The following is a 15,722-nucleotide window of genomic DNA, read 5'->3' on the forward strand; positions in this document are numbered from 1 at the left end:
TTTTTTATTTTATTATTTTTTTTTTGAAACATACGAGTCCAAATGGTCATACTCATACTCACAAGAATGCAGAACACAATACAAAGTTCGGAGTATATAAATACTCGAGCGAAGATACAAAATTCAGAAACTCGAACAAAGAACGGTCCGACAATATAAAATTCTAGTAAGTGCTGCACTTATTCAATGACCAAATACAACACAGTACAATGTCAACATAGTTTGATTTATAGTACTAGTTTGATTATTCTGTAAAAAAAAAAAAAAAAAAAAAAATTATTCTGTAATACTAATTTCTAAAGATCGAGTTGAAGTTTTTTCTAGCAAGAGACTCAGATTACATTTGTTGTTACACACTTTAGATGCAACTTCATCCACTTGGTCTCGTTGAAAACCAGCATTGCAGATATTTGCAAATGCAGGCATGTACTTATAGAACGCATACTCAAACCCGTACAAATCTCCGCAATGTTTCATATAAACAAGAGACTGGATACAATTAACACATAAAAATTTGTTATTCGACTGTAGAAACTTAAAAAAGGCTCATGCTTATAAAAAGCAGGTGATGCATATGCATATTAATATACTCATACATTAATTAAGAAATTAAAAGGTTAGATATATACCATTGTTTTGAAACAATCCACGTCATAATCAATCGGTGAATAGATGGTCATACGGTTCTCAGAGAAATATTCTTCACCAAAAAGAAGTTTTCCAATCTCTTTCATGGCACAATCTGTATGATTTCTATTCAACATCTCATCATTCAATTCTTGTTGAGCTTGTTTTTTCTCAAGAGACCCTTCGGGCGCTATCTCAACCTGTATTCGTGATTGTAGTAAAAATCCACATAACTAAAAGTTTGGTAATATAAATGATCAGCTATAATTATCTTAGATGTATCAAAATGGCATCCAAATCCTTGTGTTGAATCTATGAAACCTATTTAATCAAGAAGATCAAATATACTATATAATACTTGTAATTGATACATACTTGTACTCCATATATGCTTTAGTATAAGATTCTAAATTAATTGAGCCTTGAGGAACATCATATAGGCAATTCAATATACGTATATGTGTTATTTAATAAAGACATTAATGTTATTATTCCCACTCTTTGTTTTCATCGTATTTCTTTGAATTTCTATAATAAATAAAAAACAAAATCAATAATTTACAAACCTTAGGTAAGGAAGACAAGTAAGAATTTATTAAAACAACAAACGCACAAAAAAAGATATAAGACAAACCCGATATTTCAAAGAAAAAAAGGTGAATTGATAAAACACAACAATTATACAATCTCCATTAAATTTGTTATGAATACTCCATATCAATGTATATATTAAAAAGTACTCCGTATTAAATTCCTCCAAATTATAGTTGTACCATAGGAAATACTTGATTAAGATTGATGACAATCACAAAAACAGTTTGGTATCTAAATTAGACAGCACACATATTTTAGTAATGATCATCCCAAAACAAAAGACACAAAATCAAGCAAGCAGTAAAGTGGACTTACATCGGAAGATTGAAAAAGATGTTAAAAGGGCGATCAAGCTCAACCATACTGAAATCCGGCAATGCGTAAAATCCATACACTACCGTTGCAAGAGTAATCAATAATACTAGTGGTTTCCCCATCATCACCTACATCAATTTCAATGTTTATAAATCTAAAACATTATCACCAATAAAATTATATAATTATAAAATTAGGGTTTTGCAATATATTAGCAGTGTAATTTTCATTCCATAATCTTAACCAATTACACTTACCGCACTGACAGCTAAATGAAAAGATAAACCCTAGATCGTGAAATTGATTACAAAAAGAAACAACAGCTTACCTCAGAAGCTTCATTCTTCAATGGAGGATACAAGTATTGGATGGTTTTAACGGAGAACTTTGAGTGCGCTTCAAGGGAGAACTGAACTGAGACAGACGGGAGAAAGAGCAGGGGAAGCAGGGCTATTGCTATTTTAATCCCTGTGTTTTTGTTTTTTTTTTTTCTTCTTCTTATTCTTACCGGTAGTCTTCATTCTTCAAGTTACCAAAATTCTTGCAAAAAAATAAAGAAAGTTACCAAAACTCACTAAAACTATACAAAAGTGCTGCTTTTAGTATATTTTTTTTAATTATTTTTTTTTTATTTTAAATTTTTTTTCCCTTTTTTTTTGTCCAATTGAGAGGTGCCAGTGCCTACAAATTCTTAAATGGACCTGGTTCACACTAATTTATTGTGGACCACTAACATTAGAGAAAGTATGGTTGTTTTATTAATAAAAAAAGGGTCACTATAATTAAAAAAAAAGTTCACTATGTTGAAATAAAAATTATTTTGGTAATATATAGGCCTAAGTGGTTATTTTTGTAATGAAATATTTTATATACTGATCAATATGAATAATAAAGGCCACTAAGTTAAAATTAAGATAATAGCGTCGTATTTCAAGTTCACAATATTATTAAACATTGTAGTAGTTTAAATAAAGGTTACTATGTTAAAAATAAGGTTACTATGTTAAAAATAATGGTCACTATGTTTAATATAATGTCAGTTGCGTGTGTATAGACCTTGGGTCCACAATAATATTATTGTGGACCAGGTCCACGCAAGTCTTTTTGGCCAGTGCCACCCATCATATCAATAGTATAAAATTTAATTTACATGTAAAAATATACTAGTAAATAAACTAATGTCAAATATTTTTTGTAAGGTAAAGTGAATCTAGAGTGATTATAATGTGTGAAATATAGAGAATTTTGTATGAATCTGAATAATGAAAAAAATTAATGAGTCGGATTAATAAAAGCCCTAACCCACCCTTGGATTAGATCCGTCCTGCCCCACCAATAAATAAATGAGGCGGATCTTTATGATTGTCTGATTATGGGTTTTTAATGAAGCAGATCAGACCTTATAAGAATTAAAAATTAGTAGAGCTGCTCAAAGTCGGTCCAACCTGATTTTGGGTGGGTTTTTCTGGCCCGAAATTGGGTCAAGCCTGGCATAGCCCAATTTTTTGTCAGGCTTCGGAAATTGCTTTTATGCCATTTTAGTTGATTTTTTTTGGCCTAACACAAAAAGGCCGCATGGCTCGGCGATTTTGGGCACACAATTTCTGGCCTGGTCCGAGAAGCGGGCTGACTTTTTTAGCCTCGGCCCGATTTGCCCAATGATCACCTCTAAAAATTAGAAATAATACTTTGTTTAATTAAATAACATTTATACTTAAAAATCATTAATTAATTTAATTTATTATTTAGACTTTATAATTTGTAGCCAAAAGTTATTCATAAGCTCCCTTTCAAATAAAAAAAAGTTATTCATAAACTTACTACGTATATACTAATTAGCAAATACAGTGAAACATTTTTCCAGTGTACATTTCTTTGCATCACCTTTGGGCTAAACAAAATCTTTAACAGCTGAGAATAAGTCACTTTCGAAAGCAGGCCCACTGCCTTTACCTAAACGGTCCACGTGATTAACTGAACTGAGTAAGGCCCAATATTTTTGCTACTCCCTATTTTTAAGAGTGGCCTTTGACAAAGTGTTGCTATTTTGCTTTTTCATACCAAAAAAAAAAAATAAAAAATAAAAGTGTTGCTATTTTGCTATGAATAGAGTGAACAAAGTTGCCATAGCTTTGGGTGTATTGTTATCACTTTCACCTATATGATTTACAATACGTTTTACCATATTATACTATGGTAACAATTGGGTAACCGTTTCAAGGATGAACAACACGCGTATCACCTATTAAGTTTATATGAAACATAGTTTAAAATAAAATAGAAATAAACAATTAAACGAAATTTGGAACAATAGAGCTAACAATGTTAAGATAAAGAAAAAGAGAACAATGTTATTCTACAAAGTACTCCTATATCAAATTATCAATGCAACATCATCATTACAATTTATTACATACTCCTTAATAAGAGGAAATTACTGTGATTGCAATATCATATAGTAACTCTATAACTAATTAGTAATTACTTATCATGATCCTCTATAATTTAACTACATTTGATGGTAATTGTTTTGTTTTCCAAATTCACCTATTCTTCTGCCAGCATATATCACTATCTTCATTCCTTGTAATAAACTCACCTCTAGTTGATAGTCACTTTTTTAAGAACAAGAATAGTCAAAGTGGAAAGAACACTTTAGAAAAATTCTTAAAAAATTAATTTAGACCTTATAACTTGTAGCCAAAAGTTATTCAATACTACGTATATATACTTATTATGCTATCATAATCTTATCTTCCTCTAAAAGTATATCTAAATAAAATGTCACAAATTAAACCTTCCTCTAGTTGAGCATATAGTTAATGTTCCACACAAAATTCACCAAGGTTCTCCCAAGCATGAAAATGTCGGTCTCGACGATAAACCCCAGTACTATTAGCAAAAACAGTGAAACATTTCTCCGGTGTACACTTCTTTGCATCACCATTTTCAACATACAAGACCGACTCACAATACCCATTGTCGCGCCTACCCCAACAGACCGTGGGATGTCCAGGAGATGGTGTAGACAATGGCACTGGAATCCTCACCCATTTCATAGGAGGAACTACTTTGATGTTACCTAAATCATGAGAACATTCGACCTTAATAGGCTTTACATCATGATTTCGAACCACAATGAAGGTAAATCTTTGAGGAATATTAAAGGTACTACTTTCAGCAATGCTCAAATTCATGTTGCATAGTTTAGAGAATACAAGTATTGTGGTTGCTATTTTGAGAAGTTGGTTAAAATTTGCCATCTTTTTTAGCTTGTTGATGGTTGAGATAGATTCAACCAGCTTCTTTATATAATGTAGCTTGTACAAACTTAATTAATATGGTTTTATTATTTAATTAAGAGATAGTTCAGCAATAACATGTTGAGTTATAGGTGTAACTTACCCTATAAATTAATGTTTTTGCATAGAAGATGCAGTTTAGACTTAGGTTGGAAACTTCGATTTTCACAAAAGTACAAACACAACAAGCATTTCAAGTAAATTATAAGCACTTTTTGAAGTAATATTATAGAAATGGTTTAGCAGCCATAAATTTTTGTAAGCAACAAACAACTTTCCTATTCCGGCGATTACTAGTACGTCACTAGAAGCATTATTGATGAACTTTTGTGGTTAGTTTCTTCTTAGATTACACACTCATGGCAGTGAGGATGGGAAGGTGGGTATGAAATACACTGTCCAACACACGGCCAGTAGATGCATTGGCAAGTGTTACATAAATAGACAGTTGGAAACCTTGGAAGCCCTGATGATCAACTTTCAAATGGTTTTATTTGATTGATTTAATCAGAAAAAAAATATGGGTTGTCATTAATATTGGGAATCAAATAATATATATCAGAGCAGGTTCACTGCAAAGAAGTAGACGCGCCTGATCCTATACATTACAGTCAGTCATCAGTTGCCTATAATAATGCAAAAGATGAACATATATATATAATGATCTAAATGAAACAAACCATAGCTGTTTTATTTTTATTCATAAAAGAGAAAATTGAATTAAGAATCTTACAAAAGATTTAATGGTTACAATTCCCACAAGAGCCAAGATACAGAGAAAAATGTGAAAACCTCTCAATTTCCTAAAGAAATAGACATACAAGGGAAAACCAATGATGCTTTTTCCCAAAAAAAGCTGCAGATAAGAGATCATCGATGCAGTAACTAACAGAAACAATGCTACAATGCCTTAAGCAGTTAAGCGTATTAGCTCAGGCCTGAAATGATAATTTTCAGCTTGTCTGTATATATACATTTGAAGAATGACACTGCAAGTTCTGTTTGAATGACAAAGAATTGGTGATTGCTATCTTCAGTAGTACAGCTGCATTTGTGTACTGTTAAATCCACTGCTGAAATTGGCTACAAATGGATTGTGATTCAGAACAGCAACCCCTCAAGGCATTCAAGTCGTCTTTTTTTAATTTTTTTTTTTTTTACCGCAGATAATCAACATCTGGTCATCTCAGACTGTTATCAGCAAGACTCAGAAGTCAGAACCTTATAACCTTCCCTACCATATTACCTGAGACAGAAAAATCTTATGTTAAGTGAAAGAAATTTAGTAGCTGCATCTAGTTAAACAAACAGCTTGTTATTTTCTGAAAGAAATAAAACAAAACTTAAACACAGTATTGGAAGATCAACACTTGGTGTTTTTAAATTAGCTGTAATTTTGTGAAGGGACAGAAAACCAAAGAACGATAGCTTTATGTCTGTTAGGCATAAAAATGAATACAAATACAGTAAATAGTTGGTACAATGACTTACAATTTGGGGGGATGTGTTGAATTTTGGGACGGTCCTCTCCATCAGGTTCTTTACATCTTTGAACTAGATCCGGGCATTATTGTATGGAAAGTCTCTTGAGGGAGGTGAGTGTCCGCATTGCTTCTGGTATTGATTTGAGGGCACCACAGTCACTTATGTGCAGGCTTTGAAGAGAAGACAAACTGCTTATCCATTCTGGGAGGGCTGTCAATTTGCCACAATCGTAAATGTAGAGGGCTTTGAGGGAGGTCAAATACTGCATCCCCTTTGGCAAACTAGTCCATTCAAATCTATGTAAATACAAGGAGCGGAGGCTTTGAGGAAAAGATTTCCAAAGCATCATGTTGTCATCTTCTTCATACACGTCGGAGTCGTAGAGGAAGTTGTTGCAGCCTACTAATGTGATTTCCTCCAGAGCACTGAAATGCTGCAAACCTGTTCCTCCAGCCAGTCTGTCCAGTCTATATATTGTGTCAATTGTTAGACTTTGCAAAGAAGATGCACAACTCTGAAATGCCTCTCCAACTTCTGATTCATTCTCCCTCTCCTGATCTCCTCCTTCTATTATCCAAAGAGAAGTAAGACTATTTGTGGGCACTGATTTCAAAATACTCGCATTGTCTGTAAGCAGGTACCAAAATTTGACACTGACAGAAGTATCATCTGCTGTTTTTAATATTTGGAAATTTTTATTACTTGTCAAGGTCAGCTTTTCAAGGTTTGGACAAAGAGGAATTGACGTCAGGTTTGGGCAATCAGAGATATGTAATTCGGATAGAGAGGGAAATCTCCACCTGGAATTCAAGCCGTGATTATCATCAGCTGATGGCTCCTCCTTCCACCAACCCTTTAATTTATCCAACTCGTAAAACCTAAGTTTTTCAAGGGAAGGGAAGAATGTTGCTAATTCTGCAGTTGTTGCTTCACTGTCATTGCTTATGCTTCCGCTTGTATTCTCCATGTACTCCAAGCTATCCAAATATTCAAGTACCAGTGATTTCAGATAAGGCAGTTTACTTAGCACTGGCATCTCCGTCAAGTTTCTACATCGAGCAAACCTGATATTGACAAGACGCGATAGGGAGACTGCCCAGTTACTCTCTGTTCTCCCCCACTTTGGAATTGTTGTACCCTTATAATTGCTCATGCAAAATCCCTTGATATTTGAAGGTGGCTCCAGGACTTCCAACACAGCTTCATGTCTCACACATCCACCCTGTTTCTCACTAAAATTGATTTTGACTCTGGTGAGATATTTCATGCTCTTCAGATACCTTCCCTCTACCCCGTTATTCATGCCTGCCACTTTTCTATTAGTATAATATTCACCGATTTCAATCGTGATGGATCCCTTCAAGTTGATGAGAGGTTTTAGGGCTTTCAGCTCGTCAACATCACTTGAATTTCTGTTACCCACCACAAAGTATGTAAGCACTCTAAGACTACTTAGCTTATCCAAGCCTAAAGGCATACCACTTAAGCTACTATCATAAGAAAGTAAATCCAAATGCCAAAGGTTAACCAATTTGTTAAAATCTTTTGGCAACTCCCTTAAACTACCACAATATTGTAAATTTAATGTCTGCAGATTGTGTAGCCTTGTAATTCCATCAGGAAGTATCTCCAACCTACTATTATGAGACAAGTCAAGAAACCTTAAATGCAACAGCTTGCCTATTGAATCGGGCAAGATTTTAATGTGCGATCTAGACAAATCAAGCGCCCTTAGGCACAACCACTTGTCAATAAGAGTATCCACTGGAGGCTCTTTTCTCACATTATTGTAAATGTATGAACGAATCTTATTGCTACATGAAGAGATCGTTTCTGGACATATATCACCAACACATTGCACATGACGTATTTTATCACCCATGTAATTCGTCATAGCAGTCACTACACGGGCCTCCTCCTTCCCCACTTCTTGAGCAACATCATGCATCAAGTCATGGATCTTAATTGAACAAATATCACCGTAAGCGTTCTTTTGGACATCTTGAAAGAAACATCTCCGTAACAAAATTACAAAATGTTCCTCCGCAGCATCATCTATACTTTGACCTCCTTCTAATGGCACAATGTATCCTTGTGCCATCCAAAGTTGAATTAATACACGCTTCTTTATTACATAATCCTTTGGAAACACTGCACAATAATTGAAACAACTCTTCAACGAGGATTCTAGATTGTGGTAGCTGAGCATTAATATAGACATAATCTTATTATTGCCTTCACCATTTGTGGCTAGTCCGCTATGTTCAAACGACTCCCACTTTCGTATGTCTTGCCCAAACAAAAGACTTCCTACCACCTTTATAGCTAAAGGAACGCTATGACACTTTGCAACAATCTTCTTCCCAATCTCAACCAACTCACCATGACTTTCTTGGTTACATCCACTGCTAAATGCCGACATCTTAAACAACTTCCACGAATCCTCTTGAGATAACCCTTGTAATTTATAGGCATGTTCATCCCCTATTATAGCTGATGTAGTCTCTGAACGTGTAGTTATCACAATCCTACTTCCCCCTCGACCCAACATCAAGAACTTCTTCAAAGCAAGCCAATTCTCACGGTCCTCATTCCATACATCATCAAGAACAAGAAAGAACTTTTTTCCTCGTAATTGATCTTGAAATCGGTTTTGCACCAATTCCATTGTAGAGCTACCATCAATCTTACGATCAGTATCAACCAATTCAATAATCTTACAAAGGATTGCTTTCACATCAAATATCTCCCCATCTTGATCAGAGACACAAACCCATAACCTCAAATCCGGAAACTCATTCTTTATCTTATCATCATTAAACACAAGTTGAGCAAGAGCGGTTTTTCCCAACCCTCCCATTCCCACAATAGTCAGGAAACAAAAATCTTCCTTCATACTAGGATTTACCAACATATCTATGATCATCTCCTTATCCTTATCCTTATCCCTCCCAATAATATCATCCGCGTGTAAATACGAACAAGTTTCCTCCCTTCTCCTACAAATAGGCTTATAGTCAACTTTAAACCCAAACTTAGTGTGCCTATCAACTATCTCATCTAACTGCTTCTTAATCTCCTTAACCTTACTAGACATCTTGTAAGCTTGACCCATCTTCTTTTTCTTAGAAGAAAAGAAACGATGCACCTTTTCAGAGAACTTACCACCCTTGTTGGCATTGCCATCGATCTGTTTCAGCTGAGCAAGAGTGAGAAACTCATCGAACAAGTCGTCGGCATCATAAACAACATCCTTGAGGTCCTCGATGTAGCCTCGTTCTGCCTTGGTGAGCTCTCGCTTGGACTCGGCATCAAGGAGCACATTCTTGATGGTGGTTACAGTTTTGTGAAGGTCTTCAAGATGAGATTTGTAACCCCACATATCGCATATCTCTTTAATGATCTCACTGCTAATCACTTCTATGAGTTTCGCAGCAAGTGAGACTCCGAGTTCAGCCATTGGGTTTTGGTAGAGTTTTCAGAGTGAATAAAGAACAGATGATGGAGTGGACAGTGGAGAAAGATAGTAAGAGTAATGGTGACCACAGCTTGATTGATTACTCCCTATATTTTGGATGAGTTTTGAGTGGCCATAATTTTATTGTGGCCATTGTATCGTAGCCCTTCAGTTTTATTAACAATCGTAAACCGTTGATATGGTTTATTTTGTGTTTTATTTTTTTAAAAAAAAATGTTAAACAAAAAAAAATTAAAAAGTTATCACATTCTTATCAGTTTTCTGTTTTATATCCTTTTTTGTTTATCAAGTTTTTTTCCTTTACTTCTTTTCAATTGTTTCCTTTTATTTATATGAATTTATGATTTAATACCGTATCACTAAGCACAAAAGGCAAATAAAAATAGTGGATCCACAATAACATTGTGACAAACTGACAATTACGTTATCCCATTGTAAAAATGGAACTTGCAAATAGACCTAAATGATAAAATTGGTCCAAAACCCAGAGTGGACCAGTTTGGAAAATTTTTAATATTTTTAAATGTTTTTAAACATTATGCAAAAAAAAAAAAAAGGTATTATTTGTAATATTTTAAAATTTTCTTTGTTGTAGCTTTTCAAAAATAAAAAAAAAAAAATTCTTTGTTGTAAATAATACTTTCTTTATCCTTTATATTACTTGCAACATTTAAATATTTTCTACTCATATTTTATGTTACATTGTTGTAAATAATATGAAACAGATGTAGTATATAGAGTTTATCATACTCGTAGTTGAGATTATTTACTCACTGACATCCTAATTGTTGTTTAGAAATAAGTACTCCCTCCGTTTTTAAATACTTGTTCTACTTTTCTTTTCCGGCCGTTTTTAAATAGTTGCTCCATTTTCTTTTTTAAAAAGCTTTTACAATATTTAATTCATTTCTCACATTTAGTGAACCCAACATAATACTCTCTCTCATCCTATTTTTTCACTACTTTTGCTTTTTATAATTTTTTATTCTCTCAACTACCTCACTACCTCCATATTTTAATACTTTCTCCAATTTCTCCTAAAACTCCGCGCATGGAAAAATTGAGCAAGTATTTAAAAACGGAGGGAGTACATAGTAATTTGTATGTAGAAACTACGAGTACTGATTAAGACTTCTCCAAAATTACTCCGTATTAGTGAAGAGTCTGAAGACCTTGTCAAAACTCAGAAGTCACTGCAAAAACCAGAAGTTCTTGGCACAAGAAGTTTCGTAAGTACGAGGCAAAATAAAAGAGCATAAGATTCTAACATTAACATGAAGTACTTTTAATAAGGAATTACTGTGATGCACATCAACAAACCACACATATATCATAGAAAGAAACGAGGTTGAATAAGCAGCCATATCTCAAGAAAACAAGTCCTAATTGAATGGGAAGAGAAAACTGCTTCACATAATCAGCATCACTGTCATTGTTCCTTATTAGAAAATATGCTGTCCATACTTTAACATTGAATGCAAGATTTTAAATACAAATCAACAAACACTCTTACTGTAAGAAGCCTTAGAAATTCATCTTGACAAATGGAACGATCAAATCCGCTTTCTTTACAGTAACTAAATTTTTTTTTTTTTCGGATTTACTGTAATACAGTACTCACTAGATTGACCAGGGAGCCTTGTCTACTTGATCAGTTAACAAAAATGGAAAACAGGAGGCAAAAAGAATCTGCAGCACCGTGGCCTAACAAACTGATTTTGCCGCTTCAATAACTGCCTCGGCTGTGATTCCATACTCCTTGTATATTATTCCTGCTGGTGCACTAGCTCCAAACTTGTCAATACCGATGGCCTTCCCCTTTGATCCCACAATCTTGTGCCATCCGAAGGTTGATCCTGCCTCAATGCTTACTCTTGCTGTAACATCTGCAGGAAGGACACTCTCCTTGTATTCATCAGATTGCTGTTCAAACAACTCCCAAGACACAAACGATACAACTCTGACAGATTTTCCTTCTTTTCTTAGCTCGTCACCAGCTTTGGCAGCAATTTCCAGCTCTGAACCAGTTCCAATCAGAATAACATCAGGCTTGTTGCCTGAAGAGTTGTCTGAGATGGTGTACCCTCCCTTTGCAACTCCTTCAATGGATGTTCCGGGCAAGTTAGGAAGCTTTTGCCTAGAAAGAGCAAGAATGGATGGTGTCTTTCTGTTTTCAACAGCAACCTTGTATGAACCAGCAGTCTCGTTACCATCAGCTGGGCGGAGCATTAGGATGTTGGGCATGGCACGGAAACTTGCCAAGTGCTCGATGGGTTGATGAGTGGGTCCATCTTCTCCAAGCCCAATAGAGTCGTGGGTCATAACATAGATGACTCCAGATTCTGACAAGGCAGAGATCCTCATTGCTCCTCTCATGTAGTCAGTGAACACAAAGAAGGTAGCACAGTAAGGGATTAGCCCTGGGCTGTGAAGGGCAATTCCATTGCAAATGGCTCCCATTCCATGCTCTCTAACACCAAAACGAACATTTCTTTCTTCCGGTGTGTCCTTTTGGAAGTCTCCGAACATTTTTAGTAAGGTCATGTTAGAAGATGCAAGATCTGCACTACCACCAAGAAGTCCTGGAAGAACCTTTGCAAGGGCGTTTAAGCATTGCTGCGACAGGTTTCTGGTTGCGTCACCTGGGGTCTCAGGTGTGTAAGTCTGCAAAAAGAAAGTAAACAATTCTATGAGTACTCTAGCAATTTGGCTTAAGAATAAAAGATGATTAAGTAGCTACTCACAGGAAGAGCTTTCTCCCAACCAGCAGGCAATTCACCGGTAATGATTGACTTGAACTCAGCTGCTTCTGTAGGATACTTCTTCTCATACTCTGCAAACTTGGAAGTCCACTCAGCTTCCAAGGAGGCTCCCTCAGGGGTATGGCGGCTCCAGTGCCTGCAGAATCAGGAAATTATAAGTTGGATAGCAATAATTAAATCAAAAGGTGTGAAATGCAATCGTGTTGCTTACTTCTTCACTTCCTCTGGAACGTGGAATGGCTCGTAAGGCCAGCCAAGATTCTGCCTTGTAGCCTCAACTTCCTTAGAACCCAATGCACTTCCGTGCACACTGTACGAGTTTGACTTGTTGGGAGACCCAAAACCAATAGTGGTAGTAACCTGCATTAACAAAATGGTTAAATCATCTGTCTCAGGTATCTCTACAAAACATAAAAATATAAAATATACACTCATTTACTTGAAAAATAAGCTGGTAGTTTTCATTCCAACAGCTAAAACACTGATGTTCACATAAGAATGAATGTAGAATAATGCAACAAACCAAATATAGAATACAATAAAAGAACAAAGCCTTAAAAGTTGCAATTAATATAATGGAGACCTTGATCAAAGTGGGTTTGTCCTTGACAGACTGAGCTTCCTTGATAGCAGCACGAATTTCATCGTAACCAGTGTTACCATTCTTCACCCAAATAACATGCCAGCCAAGGGCCTCAAACCTCAAATCAACACTCTCAGTGAATGCAATGGCAGTGTCGCCATCAATAGAAATGTGATTATCATCATACAGGGCAATCAATTTTCCAAGCCCCCAGTGACCAGCAAGCGAGCAAGCTTCCTGGGCAATTCCTTCCATCTGGCAACCATCACCAAGAATGCAGTATCTGAAAGTTCAAAGATTATAAGTAAAATTATACATGCAGAAGTAATCTGAACAGAATCAAAAGCACAAATTAGCAGAGCAAAAAAAAAAAAAGAAAGGCTTTACGTGTAATGATCAACGATTTCAGCATCAGGTTTGTTGAATCGAGCAGCCAGATGCTTCTCTGCAAGAGCCAAACCAACAGCATTGGCTATACCCTGACCAAGTGGCCCTGCATAATGTGAAATGCAATGAGTTTACCAACAGCATTAACATTAACCAATTCATTGTATTGAGACTATTCGTAAAAGTTAATAACAGCAATCAACAAGATCTGTTCATCGGTGTTATAAACATGAGTTTCACTCATTGATAGTATATTACATTAAACAAATTAACAAGAGGCCAACCAGTTGTAACTTCAACTCCAGGTGTCTCGAAATTCTCTGGATGTCCGGGAATTCTGCTTCCCCATTGGCGGAAAGTCTTCAAATCCTCTTCCTGTTACAGAGTTCATATAATGTACTAACAGTCAGAAAACAATTATACATGACTATATGAATCATAGGTTTATGGGGCTGATTAAAAACATACTTTCTCTGTTCCATATAAACTATCATGTAATACACACAAGTTTACAGAGATAATTGTCAGGCAAGTAATAATGCATATACAACCATATAAACTAAACTAATAAATAATAGTGAATTGATATTATCAAGGGAGCATCAATTAGCCAAAATGACCCTTCTGACTTTCTAATAATAGACAAATTACTGGTAATTAAACTGATTAGTCTAAATGAGTAAATTCTCACATCCCAGCAAGCTTATGGTTCAGCCTTTCCCTAATTTATCAATTAAATGAGCTACTTCATCAGTGTAAAATTACTAAATATATGATTTAAATTCCAAGATTAAAAAATAAAAAGCATAATTTAAGATAAACTAAAGTACAAGTACATGATCATAACCCCAAACCTCCCAAGGAGGTCATGATGTAAAGTTTTTTCACTTAGGCATGCTTAGCTAGATTTTAGTCACATCATCCCAACTCTATGATTAAGGATATGACATAATTTTACAAACGACCCTTCATAGTACTTGTTACATTTCTATCATCAGATCACATAATTAGTAGCATGATGGAAAATTAATTATGAAACAATCATTTTAAAAGTACATACAGCTTCTTATACAAATAATTAGCAAAATTAACAATATAAGAGAAAATCAAATTAAATCATAGGCAGAGGACTAACCAAGACACTGTCATAGCCAGCAAGATGAAGAAGAGCATACTGAAGCATACAGCCATGACCAGCAGAGAGAACAAAGCGGTCACGGTTAAACCAATACGGGTTCTTCGGGTTATACCTCATGATCTCATCATACAATATATGTCCCATGGGAGCACATCCCATAGGCAAACCCGGGTGACCAGAGTTAGCCTTTTCAACAGCATCAATAGCCAAGAACCTTATGGTGTTGACAGACTTTTCGACAAGTTGATCAGTGTCTGTTGACTCCAACGCTTCCACAGCTGCAGCCCTCACAACGGTTGCACGAGGCGCAGCACGCCTCCTCCTAGAGGAGGATGACTTAAGGAGCACTCCATTGACCTTAGAGGTTGTAGGGACAATAAGGGATGAAGTAGGGGTGGTTGCAAGGTGTGTTTTCGGGTGCGAAAGGAGTGTTTGATGAGATAGTGTGCTAAGAGAAGAAGAAGCTGCCATTGATATTGGTTTTGGATAATGAAAATGGCAATCTTACTTCTTTCTCTCTTGAAAGAAGATGGGATAAAAGAGTGGAAGATGAGAGTGTTAGTTTGTTGGAGAGGAGAGTATTATGAGAGGATGAGGAGAAAGAAGTGGGGTCCAATAAATCTTGTTTTGAAATATGTATGGCCGTTGATAGGAGGAGGAATGATGGCCGTTGGATTAGGGAAGGGGTGAATCTTGGACGTTGGTTGTGGGTAGGAAATGATAGGCTTGGTTTTTATTTTAGAAAAGTTTTAAGAAAAAATCTTTATTTTTACAAGGGAAAGAACAAAAAAAAATCAAGGCAAGAGAAATAGCCAACCACGAATAGTTGATCATAAAAAGGAATCATAAAGGTGAATATGCCTCATCCCATACCATTTTACAAGTGGAATATCTATAATTCATGGTATATTGGTATGTTAATGTCGTATTTGTGTCAAAACATAGGGATTTTATGCATAGGATGATACGAAATTTAACCTGACCCTGTAACAAGGGTGACAAACAGACATCTTTGCGATTCAAACATGATAAAACGTATTAGTTCATTTCA

At 35.5% G+C, this 15,722-nt stretch overlaps 2 protein-coding genes across 2 annotated transcripts; both read right to left on the reverse strand.

Moving 5' to 3' along the window:
- Nucleotides 1-5,504: 5,504 nt before the first annotated feature.
- On the reverse strand, nucleotides 5,505-9,783 carry LOC145631445 (putative disease resistance protein RGA1). The gene is made up of 2 exons (XM_081683516.1): nucleotides 6,330-9,783; nucleotides 5,505-6,084 (listed from the first exon to the last, which is right to left on the reverse strand). Exon 1 carries the CDS (start codon nucleotides 9,781-9,783, stop codon nucleotides 6,406-6,408), a length of 3,378 nt encoding a protein of 1,125 aa, XP_081539642.1. The 3' UTR covers nucleotides 5,505-6,084; nucleotides 6,330-6,405.
- Nucleotides 9,784-11,209: 1,426 nt separating this feature from the next.
- LOC145631446 (transketolase, chloroplastic) lies at nucleotides 11,210-15,235 on the reverse strand. The gene is made up of 7 exons (XM_081683517.1): nucleotides 14,669-15,235; nucleotides 13,818-13,908; nucleotides 13,534-13,639; nucleotides 13,147-13,429; nucleotides 12,775-12,923; nucleotides 12,546-12,699; nucleotides 11,210-12,465 (listed from the first exon to the last, which is right to left on the reverse strand). The coding sequence occupies exons 1-7, from the start codon at nucleotides 15,140-15,142 to the stop codon at nucleotides 11,506-11,508; spliced, it is 2,217 nt and encodes a 738-aa protein (XP_081539643.1). The 5' UTR covers nucleotides 15,143-15,235; the 3' UTR covers nucleotides 11,210-11,505.
- Between the last annotated feature and the right edge of the window lie 487 nt (nucleotides 15,236-15,722).

This window comes from Chenopodium album, chromosome 5 (genome assembly GCF_948465745.1).
Source record: "Chenopodium album chromosome 5, dcCheAlbu1.1, whole genome shotgun sequence".
NCBI classification, from domain to species: Eukaryota; Viridiplantae; Streptophyta; class Magnoliopsida; order Caryophyllales; family Amaranthaceae; genus Chenopodium; species Chenopodium album.

What these genes read in the sequence shown, in the direction of transcription:
- LOC145631446 (XM_081683517.1), bottom strand. Translation starts at nt 15,142, where the DNA reads ATGGCAGCTTCTTCTTCTCTTAGCACACTATCTCATCAAACACTCCTT. An exon ending in CTGGCTATGACAGTGTCTTG is followed by an intron (nt 13,909 to 14,668) that starts GTTAGTCCTCTG and finishes ACTCTGTAACAG; the next exon opens with GAAGAGGATTTGAAGACTTT. An exon ending in GAAATCGTTGATCATTACAC is followed by an intron (nt 13,430 to 13,533) that starts GTAAAGCCTTTC and finishes TTGAACTTTCAG; the next exon opens with ATACTGCATTCTTGGTGATG.
- LOC145631445 (XM_081683516.1), bottom strand. Translation starts at nt 9,783, where the DNA reads ATGGCTGAACTCGGAGTCTCACTTGCTGCGAAACTCATAGAAGTGATT.